Here is a 13,698-nt window from a genome sequence, read left to right on the forward strand (position 1 = left end):
GTAAAATGGGAACAATGGTCTTAACCATCGGGGGCTCCAGAGAATAGACGCGAGGGGAGCACCCGGATTTCCAGCAAGGCTGAGGGTGGGGGAGTGCTGTCGGGCTTCTCGGGGGACCTTCACCTTGAGCCTTTCCTGGCTCTGCTCGCACCCAGGCTGGGTCAGGGAGACCAACGTGTTCAAGGTAAATGGCACGTCCCAGAGGTCCTCCCCAGTGTGAGAACCACTGTGCTCTGATGAGACGCCCAAGGTGACACCTAGAAGAGCCCGCTCTCCCCACCTGTCCCCGCAGACTCGGTTGCAGAGTCGTTTCTCCGTTGTCGTCCTCCTGTGGGCCACCCTCAAGCCCGGACCTCGGGTGCAGAAGCAAAGCCTGTGTTCGCATCCCGCTCTTCCCGCCTCGCCAGGGCTCTGCTGCCCCCCGGGCCTTCGGCTGCGGCTCGGTTCCAAGCAGGCCTGGAAGAGACCGCAGGCCCTGGCCTGGGGGAGGGGAGTCGGCGCGCTCCCGCTGATTCACGGGATGAGTCAACGCTGGCCGCGAACATCTGGCGCTCAGTGTCACGGCCTGTAATAAGAATGTTCAGTATCGTTTGGCAAAGCATTCATGGTTCGAAGGCCCCAAGTTACTCTTCGTTGTTTTACTGCCCGTAAGGGCTTATCCAGATATCTGGTCACATTTTCCTGCAAATAACATTTTCCAGCAAAGTCACCACCCAGGTTTGCGACTTCTGTGCTGTGGTGTGGACGCTTCCTACGAGGGCCCGGGGAGCTTGTGTGAGCCGGGGAGCTGCTTGGATTTGGAGAGGTGTTTCTTCTCTGTTACTTGTTGAGAACAGCTGACTGGTTCATTGACACTGTTGGCGGCGCTCCGCAGCCAGGCGAGTCTGCCAGGCAAACCGACGATGACGACAGCGGGAAGCTCGGCTTGTACGTTGAAAATCTGCGTGGACATCCCCCAGATCAGTTCTGGAACTGCCTGTTCAGGGGCCTGGGAAGAGGTGGAAGCGACGTGGTCATGAAAGACCGTCTCGTTATTATTTCGTTGGGACACGACGGTCCAAGTGAGGGTCTGCAGCGTCCTGTGTGGCTCTAGAAACCCATCGTTGCCTTTGTCATCTCTGTACCGGAGAGGGGAGTGAGCTCCACAGGGGCTTCAGCTTGGCTGCCGAGGGGACAGTGCGCTGTCCTGTACCATGGCTGCATTTCATTGGCCAGGAGATCCCCGGTCATGGTTCATTCACACACGTTGCATAATATAATTCGGTATTTTCTCCATCAGGTTCTGGTCTTTGTTGAATACCGTGTAAGAAGTGAGATTTTGGGGGACATGGATGCAGATAACCCCTCTTTCTAGCCTGTGGTCCCAGTGATTCTGTCCCATCCCTGTGGAGTGCCCTGCCCTCCCATAGCCAAGGGCTGGGCACCCCCTTGACTAAGCCAGCTCGGGTCTCTGCTCTCAGACTTCGGGATGGAGCAATGCCTAGAGAGAAATAGGACTCAAGTTCCTGCCTTTGACAGCTGCGCCCGTGAGACAGCCCCGCATCCTCACACCTGCCTGGGCTCCTGTCTCCATCCAAGGCTGCTTCTCCATCCCTGTGTATGCCTCTCTGCGTGACCCATGACTCTCCCCATACATTTCCAGTGGCTTCTGAGTTAAAGTAAATTTGAGACACTGGCTAAAATTACTGATTTATTTTCCGTGTGCCTTCTCACGAGTCTTGCACACATGAAGGTGACTGGTAAATGCCAATGTGTATGGCAGGCAGCAGAATTACAGTTCGGCGACCTCACAAATGTGGAGTCATCCATGAATCGGGATGATTGTTGGTAGGAGAATCGGAGACGGGGCCAGTAAGAGAAGTGTGCCTCAATGAAGGGGGACGTCTGCTCCTTGGCTCCAGCCGATGGCTTAATGGCTTAGATTACCATAAATTTGATTTGCCAAAGGTTCTGAAATGATGATAGTCGCACCTGAGCAAAGGTCGTATCCAGAAGAACTGCATTCCTGTGGGGTTGCAGCTTGGGCTTATAGGCCATCTCACTGGACTTCAATCCTGCCGTGGCTCTGTCTTAGCACACAGTGACCCCCAGCAGCCCCGGGCAAACAGCGGTGCCTTTCCGAGCCTCGGTTTTGGGGTCTACACCATAATATTATGCACCTCACAGAGTCGTCGTAAGGACTCAGGGCTGACATGAAGCTGGTCAGGCATTTCAGCCCCAAGCCTGGCACGTGGTAAGTGCTCAAGAGTCAGAGAAAATTCACCTTAATTCCCAGGAAAATTAGATCACTCCAGGTATGCCGGGGATTGTCAACGCCCTGGGGCAGGGGCTGGTTAGGCATTGTTCACCATGGTACCCCAGCGTCTGGCACAATGTGGGGGCTCAAATAGTTTAACTGATTATTGAAGGACTCAAAAGATTGAGACTTTGAATGTTTATAAGTAAAACTGCACAAGATGTTATGAGACCTTATATACTAGAATTCTACCGTGAAAGTAAAAATTCACCAACCTATCCACCCACCCATCTACCCATTCACCCATCCATCGTTCCAGCCACCCATCCACCCACCCATCCATCTATCCATCATCCGTCCGTCCATCCTTCTATCCATCCGTCCATCCAGCTACCCATTCACCCATCCATCCTTCCAGCCACCCATCCACTTACCCATCCATCTATCCATCATCCGTCCGTCCATCCTTCTATCCATCCGTCCATCCAGCTACCCATTCACCCATCCATCCTTCCAGCCACCCATCCACCCACCCATCCATCTATCCATCATCTGTCCGTCCATCCTTCTATCCATCCATCCATCCATCCAGCTACCCATTCACCCATCCATCCTTCCAGCCACCCATCCACCCACCCATCCATCTATCCATCATCCATCCGTCCATCCTTCTATCCATCCGTCCATCCAGCTACCCATTCACCCATCCATCCTTCCAGCCACCCATCCACCCACCCATCCATCTATCCATCATCCATCCGTCCATCCTTCTATCCATCCGTCCATCCAGCTACCCATTCACCCATCCATCCTTCCAGCCACCCATCCACCCACCCATCCATCTATCCATCATCCGTCCGTCCATCCTTCCATCCACCCATCCATCCTTCCAGCCACCCATCCACTTATCCATCCATCTATCCATCATCCATCCGTCCATCCTTCTATCCATCCGTCCATCCAGCTACCCATTCACCCATCCATCCTTCCATCCACCCATCCACTTATCCATCCATCTATCCATCATCCATCTGTCCATCCTTCTATCCATCCGTCCATCCAGCTACCCATTCACCCATCCCCCCACCCATCCATCTTCCATCCACTGCAACGTCAGTTGTAGTTTTACCCATTTTGCTACTGCAAAATGTGAGGAAGAGAGGATTAAAGGGTTATCTCTATTAATAGTATCAGTCTAGGAGTTCACGTCCTAATACTCGGTGGGCTTGTGAAGAGGTTGCCTGGCATGGACATGAAGAGCATCTGTACGGTGCTCAGTTGCCTGAGCTCACACCCCAACTCAGTAACCTCCTGGCTAAACGACCTGGGGCAGGTCATGGTCTCACCACGGCCCATGGAGATGATACTCTCACTACGCCGTAGGGTCATGAGAGGTGAATGAGGTGATGTGTGTAGAATACTTGGGCCAGTGCCTGGCACACGGGGAGTAATCTAACAAATGTGGGCTTCTGTTCCCTGAGACTCCCAGCAACACAGAGGCTGTAAATTCCTGCCTTCCTGTACCTTGTCCCATTGGCGTGCCCCCTAACAAGTGTGACGGGTGAGTGTGCCTCGGAGCAGCTCCCTGTCCCCTATGTGTATCTTTACACCACTAACGCACTCCCTTTTCCCATCACAGCTACTCAGGTGTCTCCAGGCCTGGCTCTTGCTCGGATGCACCCACTTTTGGGGGCCCGGTGGCCCTCCTCCTGCCTCCCCTACTCCACATGGTCTTCCTCTCCAGCAGCAGCTGGCTGGTGACAGGGTGACTGAGCCGTGACCTGCTGACCTGGAGCCTGTGTCTCTCCTCTTCTCTTGCAGGGAGTCAGACCTGTTCCTGCTGGACAGCCGCACCCTCTGGGCCTCGGAGGAGGGCTGGCTCGTGTTTGACATCACCGCCACCAGCAACCACTGGGTGGTCAACCCACGGCACAACCTGGGCCTGCAGCTCTGCGTGGAGACCTTGGACGGTAGGTCTCCGGCCACCACCCCACTGCTTCCGACGCAGCCTGTGCTCCTGGATTCATGGAGGAGCTCAGCAAGCTCATGCTTACTTCCATCAAAACAGGGCCCCCGAGGCCCCACCAACTAGTACTCCCTGTCCAGCCTTTCGATCCCAGGCAAAAGTAGCACCTACCCCCTTTGCAAGAGATGATTACAGTTGGCCACCGCTGGGCTGGGGGCGGCATTCTTGCCCAGAGTCAGGTCCCACAGCAGCAGGGTTGGCATCCTCTTGGAAATGCAGACTCTGGCCTATCCCAGGCCTGCTACGTTAGAACCAGCACTTTAACTGGAGCTCCAGGTGAGGGCTGAACATGTAACCATCTGAGACGTGCTGACCCAGGCACCCCAACCTGGAGACATAGCACATCCCAGGTGTCCCGTGCATGGCAGGATGTCTAACAGGATCCCTGGCCTCTACCCCCTGGATGCCAGTAGGAAATCCCAAAAATGCGTCCAGATGTGACCAAATGTTCCCTGCAGAGCAAGACTGCCCCTCATTAAGGACCGCGGCACTGGTTCAAGGAAGCCATGAAGCCCCTTCCAAGTGACCCCGAATGTGGTTCTGAGTCCCAAATACTCAGAGAATCCACGTTGGCCTACGTCCCCCCGTGCTTCCCACTCACTCTCTGCCGGGCATCCACCTGCTCTGACGGGGCGGACAGAGGCGAGTGGTATCTAGGGCGGGGCTGCTCGCGCCCACGTCTTCCCCAAAGCGTGTTTCTTACTAAGTGTGGATAGCTTTGGGGTGGGTAGCTTCTTCCTTACACCAGCTTTCAGGAAGAAACCCCCAAACTAGAAACACATTTATTTTAGAATAGGTAATACTGGCCAGTGGCTCAGAAGGCAAGTTACAGATGCACACGGTGCGGCTGTCCCGGGGCCGCCGCCTCAGCGCCCGCTTCCGTCCCAGAGGCCGCTGCTGTCCCCATGTTCCTGGCTGTCTTTCCGGAGACGTCCTCTGGGGGTTTAAGCAACAACATGTAGATTCTGCTTTGCTTTTATTTCTTTTCCTCCCGCAAGTAGTGGTATAGTACGTACGGTGTTGTCTGCCTTGCTTTCCTTCATCCGACAACTTACCCTGAAGGTTGGCCCTTTGCAGCCAAGGACGAGCGGCCCTATTTGTTCAGGGACTGTCATGTTTTCGTGTATATGTGAAGTGCGTGAGCTCTGCCACTCATTCGCCGTGTGACTTTAACAACTTCCCTAACCTTCCAGAGCCGCCTCTTCGCCGACACACGGGGCCACAGGGGGCGTTAAGACAGAAGGAATTTTAAAATAGTGCCCTAGTGTGTGTAGGAATCCCCTGGGTGTCTTGTTAAAATGCAGATTCTGATTCAACAGGTCTGGAGTGGAGGGGAGGCTGCTGCAGAGGCTGCTGGTCCTGGGCTGTGCGTTGAGAAGCAGAGGCTGAGTCTAGACCCGTTGCCTAGGACGCACGCCCTAAACCGGGGCTGTTGCTTTTGGTATTAATGGTGTTGGTGTGGTTATTACTGCTCCTATTACCCACAGTGACTTATCCAGGCCCCCTGGGAGGAGCGTGTAGGTGTTTTCGGGTCCTTTGCGCTTACGAACACGGCTGCAGGGGAAACCTCAGTGCAGACGTCGCTGTCCACTTGAGTGTAGCTCTGGGATAAATTCCCGAAAGGGGCGTTGTCTGTTTGTAGTTTGGATAGATATTGTCATTCTGCCCTCCTTGGGGCGCAGTCCATTCCCACCCCCATCGGTGGTACATGAGGGCACCTCCTTCCCCTTCGTTGACGGTACACGTTCCCAAACTTGTCCATCTTGGCTGATCAGAGAGATGACAGATGGGCTCTTGTAGTTTTGCTTTGTTTTTCTCTCTGCTCTATGAGGCCGATCCCTTTCTCCGGTGCACTGCCTGCCGTTAACTCCTGTGCGCCGTGCATTCATTCCCTCTGTGCGTTGCTCTGACAGAGCGTTGGTCTTTTTCTTCTTTATATTCTAAGGACATCTGGCCCTTTGTGATTTGAGCTGCAAATAATTTGCCAGCTTTTCGTTTTTCTTTTTTACTGTGGTTAATGCCAGATTGTACCAGATGGATTTAGACGATGTAGCTAAATTGTCTAACCTTTTGTTTTATTGCTGCTGGGCTTTGCCTCTTTTCTTCCCTATCAGAGGCCACTCCTTTGGTCTGGGGCTGCCCCCTCAGTCAGACTTACCTGAAGCCATGTGCCATGTGGGAGGCATGGCAGAGTTTAGGACCATGCTTGTCTTGTTTCCAGGCTGGTCTTCTTTCTACTGATGGAGCCCTCAACCTCCCTCCCTTCCTCCTTCCCCTCTCCATGACACTTAAAGGTGGAGGGGCGGGGGGTCCTGGAACTGCTAGAGTGCTCTCTGTCGGGTTGGCAAACTATATGCCCGGTGGACCAAATCCAGCCTGCGTCCTGTTTTTCTGTGGCCTGTGAGCTGAAAATAGTTTTCACATTTTTAAATGGGGGAGGAATATCAAAAGAACAAGATGATCTCATGATATGTAAAATAATATGAAATTCACATTTTGGTGCCCATAAACTTTTATTAGTACACAGCCACACTCACTCATTTACATATTGTCTAGGCCTGCTTTTATGCTATCACAGCAGAGTTAAGTAGTTGTGACAGAGACTCTGTGGTCCACAAAGTTGAAAAGATTTATTATTTTCAGATGATTGTTTATAGACAAAGTGTGCAATCCTTGTTGTATGGCAGAACCTCTCAAACTGTGTCCCATGAAGGGTTGATGGGTGTCCCAGGGTAAGGGGAAGCATTCATGATCATTTAAGTGTGAGAAGGTCTGGGTTGGATAAACCAAGCAGGTTTCTCTGCAGGACTTATCAGAACCTTTCTTTTACAAATGTCCATTGTGAATTTCCTGAGGGGAATAGAGCATAGAGGAATTCTAAACTTATGTGACAATAGAGTCATTCAGCTCTTCTTTTTTACTTATAAGCTCCTGAGGACCATATTGGAGGTGAAGTAAAAACGGGGCTACTGTAGATTTGATGCCTTTCTTCAGAGTGACCATTTCGCTGGACTTGTGGATATTGTCTAGATCTTCCAACTTGACCTTGGTGGGACCTGTGCTTCTCTGCCCTGTCTGCCCTTCTGGCTTGGGGTGGCCCACGTTTGGTTTTTCTCTTAAGTGACACCCAACCGAGTTCCCCTAGTGTCAGGCTTGCCATCATCTTTCTCTCCCAAAACCTGGAGCTTTGTGCCTTTACTTCCTCCAGCTTCTGCTTCCCTCCAGAATGCAGGTAAGGCTTAGCACTCATCGAGATGGCACAGCCTGATGGTTAAAGCTTGGGCTCAGGAGAGCAGACTCACCAGGTTCAAACCCCACCTCTACTGCTTCTACCCACACGATCCAGGGTGAGTCACTGCATGTCCCTCATCTGGAAAGTGGGGTTAATAATAGTTTCCACCTTCCAGGGTGGTGGTGAGGATCCGATGAGCTCATGCAAGTGAAGAGCTTAATTGTTCAACTTGGGGCAGCAGCGGAGCCCAGAGTCCGTGCTTGATGCTGTAGTCTCTTGTAATTCCCACTATGGGGCCAAAGAGCAGCTGCTGCCAGTACGCTCCCCACGGCAAAGGAGGCCCCTGACAGGTGTGCAGCTCCATATTCTGGTGGCCACCTGGTAACCACGCTCCATCTATGGGGAGGATAGCCTTGTGCTCGTATGCCCAGGGTCCAGGCAAGGATCAGAAGCTGTATGCATGACTCAGGGCCCGTCTCCTCCCCTCCTGCCCCCTCCCGGATGGGGTGCCTGGAGCTGGACACGGGTGCCACCACCCAGGGATTTGGCTGCTCTGTCCAGGCACTGTGCATGCCCAGGAGGCAAGTTTGGCCTAGTGGCCTGGGTCGGGGAAGGACCACCCGCTCAGACCGTTGGAGAGGGATAAAGTGTACAATGGCTAACTGGGGGTACGAGTTTCGGGATCTTTGTGCCAGTGAGATGAGAAGCAAGTGAGCCCAGCGTTTCTGAAACCACGGGCTCCTGGCTATGTAGTTGCTTGCCCTCCGACCCCGGAGTCCCTCAGAATCCCCCGGAGGGCATGTTGAACGTACTGATTCCCAGGCCCCACCCCAGACCCACTGATGCTGAGTCCTGAGGATTGGGCCCAGGAAGCTGCCTTTTCTTACGAGCTCCCTGAGTAACTGGGGGCCTGGCCGCGGGCTGACATGCTGGCGAAGTCCTGCCCCGTGTTTTGGGGTATGTGCTGATAAGATGATACTCTGGCTGAGCACCCCATCGTGTTAAATGCCTGCACCCGCGAAAGACCAGCAGAGCCTGCTGGGGAGTCCGCAGAGCCGGGCTCCATTTGCGGGTGCACCGCAGCTGCGTTGCCCGTAGAAGCAGCCGGGTCCCTCCCCGGGAGCTCCTGCTGGCATTAACCTAAACTCAGTGAGCTCTGCTGCCTCCTACCGCACCTGGGCAAGCCGAATCCAGGGCGGTGGCACCCATGCCCCCGCTCTGGGAGGAAAGGAGAAGGGGCACCAAGCCCGGTACAGTGTCTAATCCTTGTCCAGACCCAGCAGCATCTTGCAGCCACTAGGTGGCTGCCGGAATATGGAGCCTATCCCCTCTCAGAGGCCTCCGTTTTCACACCCCTACAATGGGCATGTTGATAGTTACACGGGTGAGCTTTCTTCCGTTCTAGCGAGGCACAGACGTCACAGATCTTCTTTGAGAAGCTTTACGTTGGGTGCGAGATGAGCCTCCAGCCCACCGGGTCTCCAAATCCCTCCTGAGACCACCCAGGAAGTGAGCGTCTGTTCCCTGTCCCTGCAGCTGCGCCCCCCTGTCAGTGCCCCTGGGAGCAGCACAGCTGGGCTGCTGTTCAGCAGCCTGCCGTGCGGGGGAGAAGCCCATAAACGCTCCGGGCACCTGTGGCTCATCGGGAGCCAACTGGGGAGCATTGTCTCATCCGAGGACAGGACGCTGTGGGAAGGAGGGCTGGCGTCTGCTTGTCTTTCCCTTTGTACAGAAGACAGGAGGAGAGGCAGCCGCCCCCAAGCCGTACAGGCGGTGCTCCCTGCTCCAGGCTGGGTGGGAGAGGGGAGGAGGCACGAATGGAGGGGTGCTGACTCGTTCTGGCTCCCCCAGAGAGGAGGGCTAGCCAGCTGACAAGGGGGCTGTCCCCACGGTGCCGGTGAGGGCTCAACCCTCACTGCGGGCCAGGCTGCCAGCTCGGGGCTCCCGTGCAGAACAGGGACAGGCCAGCAGCTCCCACACGGACCCTGGAGCCAGTGGCCCAGTCCCTGTCCCTCAGGCAGCCTTGTGTCATGTTAGGCAGCGGGTCCAGCCTCTTGATGCCTTATCGCTTCTTCTGTTCCACGGGCGTGATAACGGTCAGGCAGAGGAGCGAATTCCTGTGCAATGCTGAGCCCTGGGCCTGGCACCCCATCCATGCTCCTGCACACTCAATATTATCGTCACGGTTGCCGTCGACGAGCCTTGTGCTCGCGGTGACCTGCCCAGGGAGCGCGGCTGTTAGCATCAGCACATTAGCAGATGAGGAAACCGAGGCCGAGAAGGGGGAGTCACTTGCCTGTAGTCACTCAGTTCCCTGGGTAGACCTGGGCTTTGCCGCCGGTTCTGACTCCAGCCCCCTAACCTCACTCTTTGCTGGAATGCCTTCATAGGAATGTGGTCAGCAGGGACCAGGCTTGGGGAGTGTGTAGTCCGTGAGTGCCTGCCGGGTACACGGCTGGGCCCTGGCGACAGACAGCCCAGGACCCGACAGTGTCCTGCTTCCTGCCTGGGAAGGAAAGGGTTTGAGAAAGAACCCAGAGGACAGTGGGCTTCCTGCAGGTCCAACCGAAGTGACCCAGGGCTGCATTTGACTCTTGTGCGCGCCTCCCTCCTTAAAAAAAAAATAGCAAAAATGATGTTTTATGGCCACGATGGTATAAAGATGAACAGAACCTTGGCTGGATTAAAAACGAAAACATTTTCTGTGACCCTCAAAAATTTATGTGTCTTCTGATTTTAAGAGACATTAAAACATTTTCATGGACCCCTAAAAGTGGGCCTGGGCACCGTGCCTGCGGACAGGATGGCCCCACGTCCCGTGTCCCAGCCGGGGAATGATGCCAGCCTCTCCCTGCCCCAGCACCTGGTTGTTAGAACGAGCTTCCTACAGTCGAGAGCCTCTCCGCCTGCACTGGAAACACGTTTCTTCACTCCACAAACATTTGATGAGCCTGGGATTGCTGTAGGCACTGGGGCTAGGCTCCGAAGGATTTTGCTGTCGCATCGCCTGCGTTCTCATCGGAAGGTGGATGGTGATGAGACCGTATGCTGAAGGTCAGGGAGGAGGCTGTCAAGACACATTCTGAGATTCTCAGGAGGGTTTCCAGCTGCTCTCCAGATCCATACACATGGTTTTTCCACTGCCACCTTCTGTCCCAAAGCCACGGGCAGACGAAAACGCTGCTTTGGCCTGGAGACACTTCTGTCCTTGCAGACGTGGAAACACCTGGTCATTTGCTTCCAAGACAAGGACTTCAGCCTTTTGTCCCAGTTTATAGGGTCCTCCTCCTCTCCCTTGTCCAGAGAAGAAGTCACTCGGAGGCTCGGGAGGGCGACGTCAGAAAGCCGTACCTCTCCAACCCAAAAAGACAATCTGGTGGCCTCATCTGCCACCTCAGGCCTCCTTGCCTCCGGCTGCTGCTGCTCTCAGACGAGGGGGGCCCCTTCTCCCCCTGCCCGCCCCGTGTCTGCTTCCTGAAGTCCGACACACGTGGGTTTGGGATGTCTGTGCGCAAAGGGAGCCTCAGGCTTCTCTGCTCGGGCGCGAGAGCACGTGCCCCTCTTCGGCACCATCCCCGATGGGATTGAATGGGATTGCAAGGCATTTAAAGGATCGAGGGCGTCTGCTGTCCCAGCTTGGCCGCGGCGGCCAGGACGGGAGCGGGAGGTGAGCCATTCGCCCACGGCAGCTGTGGAGACTAAGCCCCGTAAAGCCGCGGTTGGCGAGCGATCCCGCCCACAGCGCAGCTGGCTCCGAGGTGCCTTCGCCCTTGCGATTGCTTCACATCCTGTTTGTTCAGAAGTCGAGTGAGAGACAGGAGGAGGCCTTGATGACCCGGAGGCTGGGATGGGGCCTTCCCGGGCTGGGTGGGCAGCAGTGGCTGGGACAACATTGGGTCACTGGGGCCAGGCAGATGTCACATGTGTTAACTACATTCTCACCTGTCACTTGCACCTGGGTCCATGGAGACAAGTGGCTAGAATTCATGTGTTTTGCACAATTGGCGAAGAGCATTCTGCTGCTGCGGGCCTCCGCAGGGGATCCAGTGGCTCTAGGCCTGGAAAAGGAGCCACAAGAAAACCAAGACATCTCCTTCTCTGTGATTGGGCTGTGCTCTCTCCTCTCCTGAGGTGCCCCATTTGGGCTCCAGGCCTCTTCCTGGGGAGCTTCCCCTAGGCTGGGCCTGCTGGCTCTGCTCATGCCGCTCCAGGACCCGCCAGCGGTGGCCTGAGGCACTGGCTCATCCCTGTGCCCCACGCCCAGAGTCCTGCATCCACACCACTGCCCACCCAGCTCACGCCTTAGAAGACCTTCCTCCTCGTGCCTTGGGGAGCCCTTCCTACCGTCTGGGGCTCTGTTGGTTGCCCACATTCACACCTGAGCAATCTCGTCCTTCCTGTGTTTCCATCCACCTGGACTCAGCGATGGTTTGGTGGTTGAGTTCACAGCTTCGAGCCAGCTTCCCCATCTGTAAACGTGGGGTCGGGAGGCCTACCTGAGGGGCAGCTCAGCGCCTGGCGAAGAGCAAACGCTCATAACAGTTGCTCCTCGTCTTTATTGTGAGCCAACAATGGATAGAACCAACTCCATCAGGAATACTTTGATGTGCAAATAATAGGCAATAAGAGTGCCTTATCTCGGGCAGTTACGGTGGTTTCCTTTACAAGTCTGGAAGTGTGTGGACCCAGGGTTGGTTAGAGCAGAGGTCAGCAAAGTTTTCGTATAAAGTAGCAGATGGTAAATGTCCGAGGCCTTGTGGGTCAGTAGTCTGTCACGGCACCTTAACTGTGGCATTAGAACATGAAAGCACGTGGTACATGTGTGCACCAATGTGCAAGGTGGTGTTCCAATAAAACTTTATTTGCAAAAGCAGGCAGTAGGCTGGATTTGGCCTACAGGCTGTAGTTTGCCAACCCCTGGGTTACAGAATCAGCAACAGTCAAGATCTTTTCCCTCCTGGCCCCATGTCGTGTCCTGAGGCTCATCACGTCACACTTTACAAGATGGCGGCCTCCACATCCTCAAGCATGGAGGAAGGAAGCGGGTGGGCTAGATAAAGGATCTTCTTTCCTTTTACCTGCCTTTTTAGGGAGGAGAACATCTCTGAGAATCCTGCAGCAGCCATCCTAGAAGGAGCTGTATGTACGACTGGGACGGGACTGTTGGCAGCCTCCTCGTGTGGAAGAAGGCCAGGGACAAAGGGGCTGGGCATGGCGCGTGCATCAGCAGTGAGCTGCTTTTGCCTCACTGAGCGCTCCTCGGATTGGGCCTTCTCCACTCAGCTCTGGAGTGGGAGCAGAGCCTGCTCAGACAGCTTTGCCGGCCTCTTCAAATGGCAAGTGTGATGATTCAGGAACAGGTGGACGTGTGGAATGTGCCAAGGCTATGGGAAATGAGCAGCACAAAGGATTTCGCTTCTGCTTTCCATCACAGCAAGGACAACGTAGGTTCATGCAAACCCTGTTGGTGGATGTTTGTCATATTCATGACCATCCGAGCCGGAAGCCCCTAGGTGTCCTCCACCAGGTGAATGGATCAACAAGCCAGGTCAGATCCATACCATGGAATACTACTCAGCGACTGGATCAAATCCGTACTGTGGACCAGTACTCAGCAACCAGGTCAAGTCCATACTGTGGATCAGTACTCAGCAACCAGGTCAAATCCATACTGTGGACTAGTACTCAGCAATAGGGAGATGAGCGACTGGAACATGCAACCCCAAAGGCAAATCTCAAAGACATCCAGATGGAAGTAAGATGAAGCAGAAGACAGTGGGAGTCCACATACGTGAAATGTCAAGAAAATGCAAAGCTATGGGGCTGAGAACCCGTCAGTAGTTGCCAGAGGCTGAAAGTGGAGCAGGAGCAGGTCTAGAAGGTAGAGTTCCTCTCCCTTGGCACTGTTGACGTGTGGGGCTTGCTCTTTCTCTGTTGGGGGAGGGGCGGTCATCCTGAGTACCGTATAATGTTTAACACCATCCCTGACCTCTACCCACTAGATGGAGAAACACCTCCCTTGAGTCGTAAAACCCCAAGATGTCTCCAGACCTTGACACGTGTCCCCAGGAAGCAGAGGCATTCCCAGTTTCGATGCACTGAGATAAAAGGCCGCACAGGGGAGTTCTGGGGGAGGGCACGGGAGCCGTTCTGCGTCTTGATCGAAGTGGTGATCACATCAGTCTATACATTTGTGAAGACTCA

The 13,698-nt window shown here is 54.6% G+C and overlaps 1 protein-coding gene across 2 annotated transcripts in view; it reads left to right on the plus strand.

Annotated features, from left to right (window-relative positions):
• Positions 1 to 13,698, plus strand: part of BMP7 (bone morphogenetic protein 7) — an 83,503-nt gene that overhangs the window by 55,282 nt on the left and 14,523 nt on the right. For both annotated transcript variants that reach the window (XM_045808424.2, XM_045808425.2), the window contains exon 3: positions 4,058 to 4,206. In XM_045808424.2, the coding sequence (XP_045664380.1) occupies positions 4,058 to 4,206 (149 nt within the window). The remainder of the gene's footprint in view (positions 1 to 4,057; positions 4,207 to 13,698) is intronic.

The sequence above is a fragment of the Ursus americanus genome, chromosome 22 (assembly GCF_024610735.1).
Source record: "Ursus americanus isolate L20-20 chromosome 22, mUrsAme1.1.p, whole genome shotgun sequence".
In the NCBI taxonomy this organism is placed as follows: Eukaryota; Metazoa; Chordata; class Mammalia; order Carnivora; family Ursidae; genus Ursus; species Ursus americanus.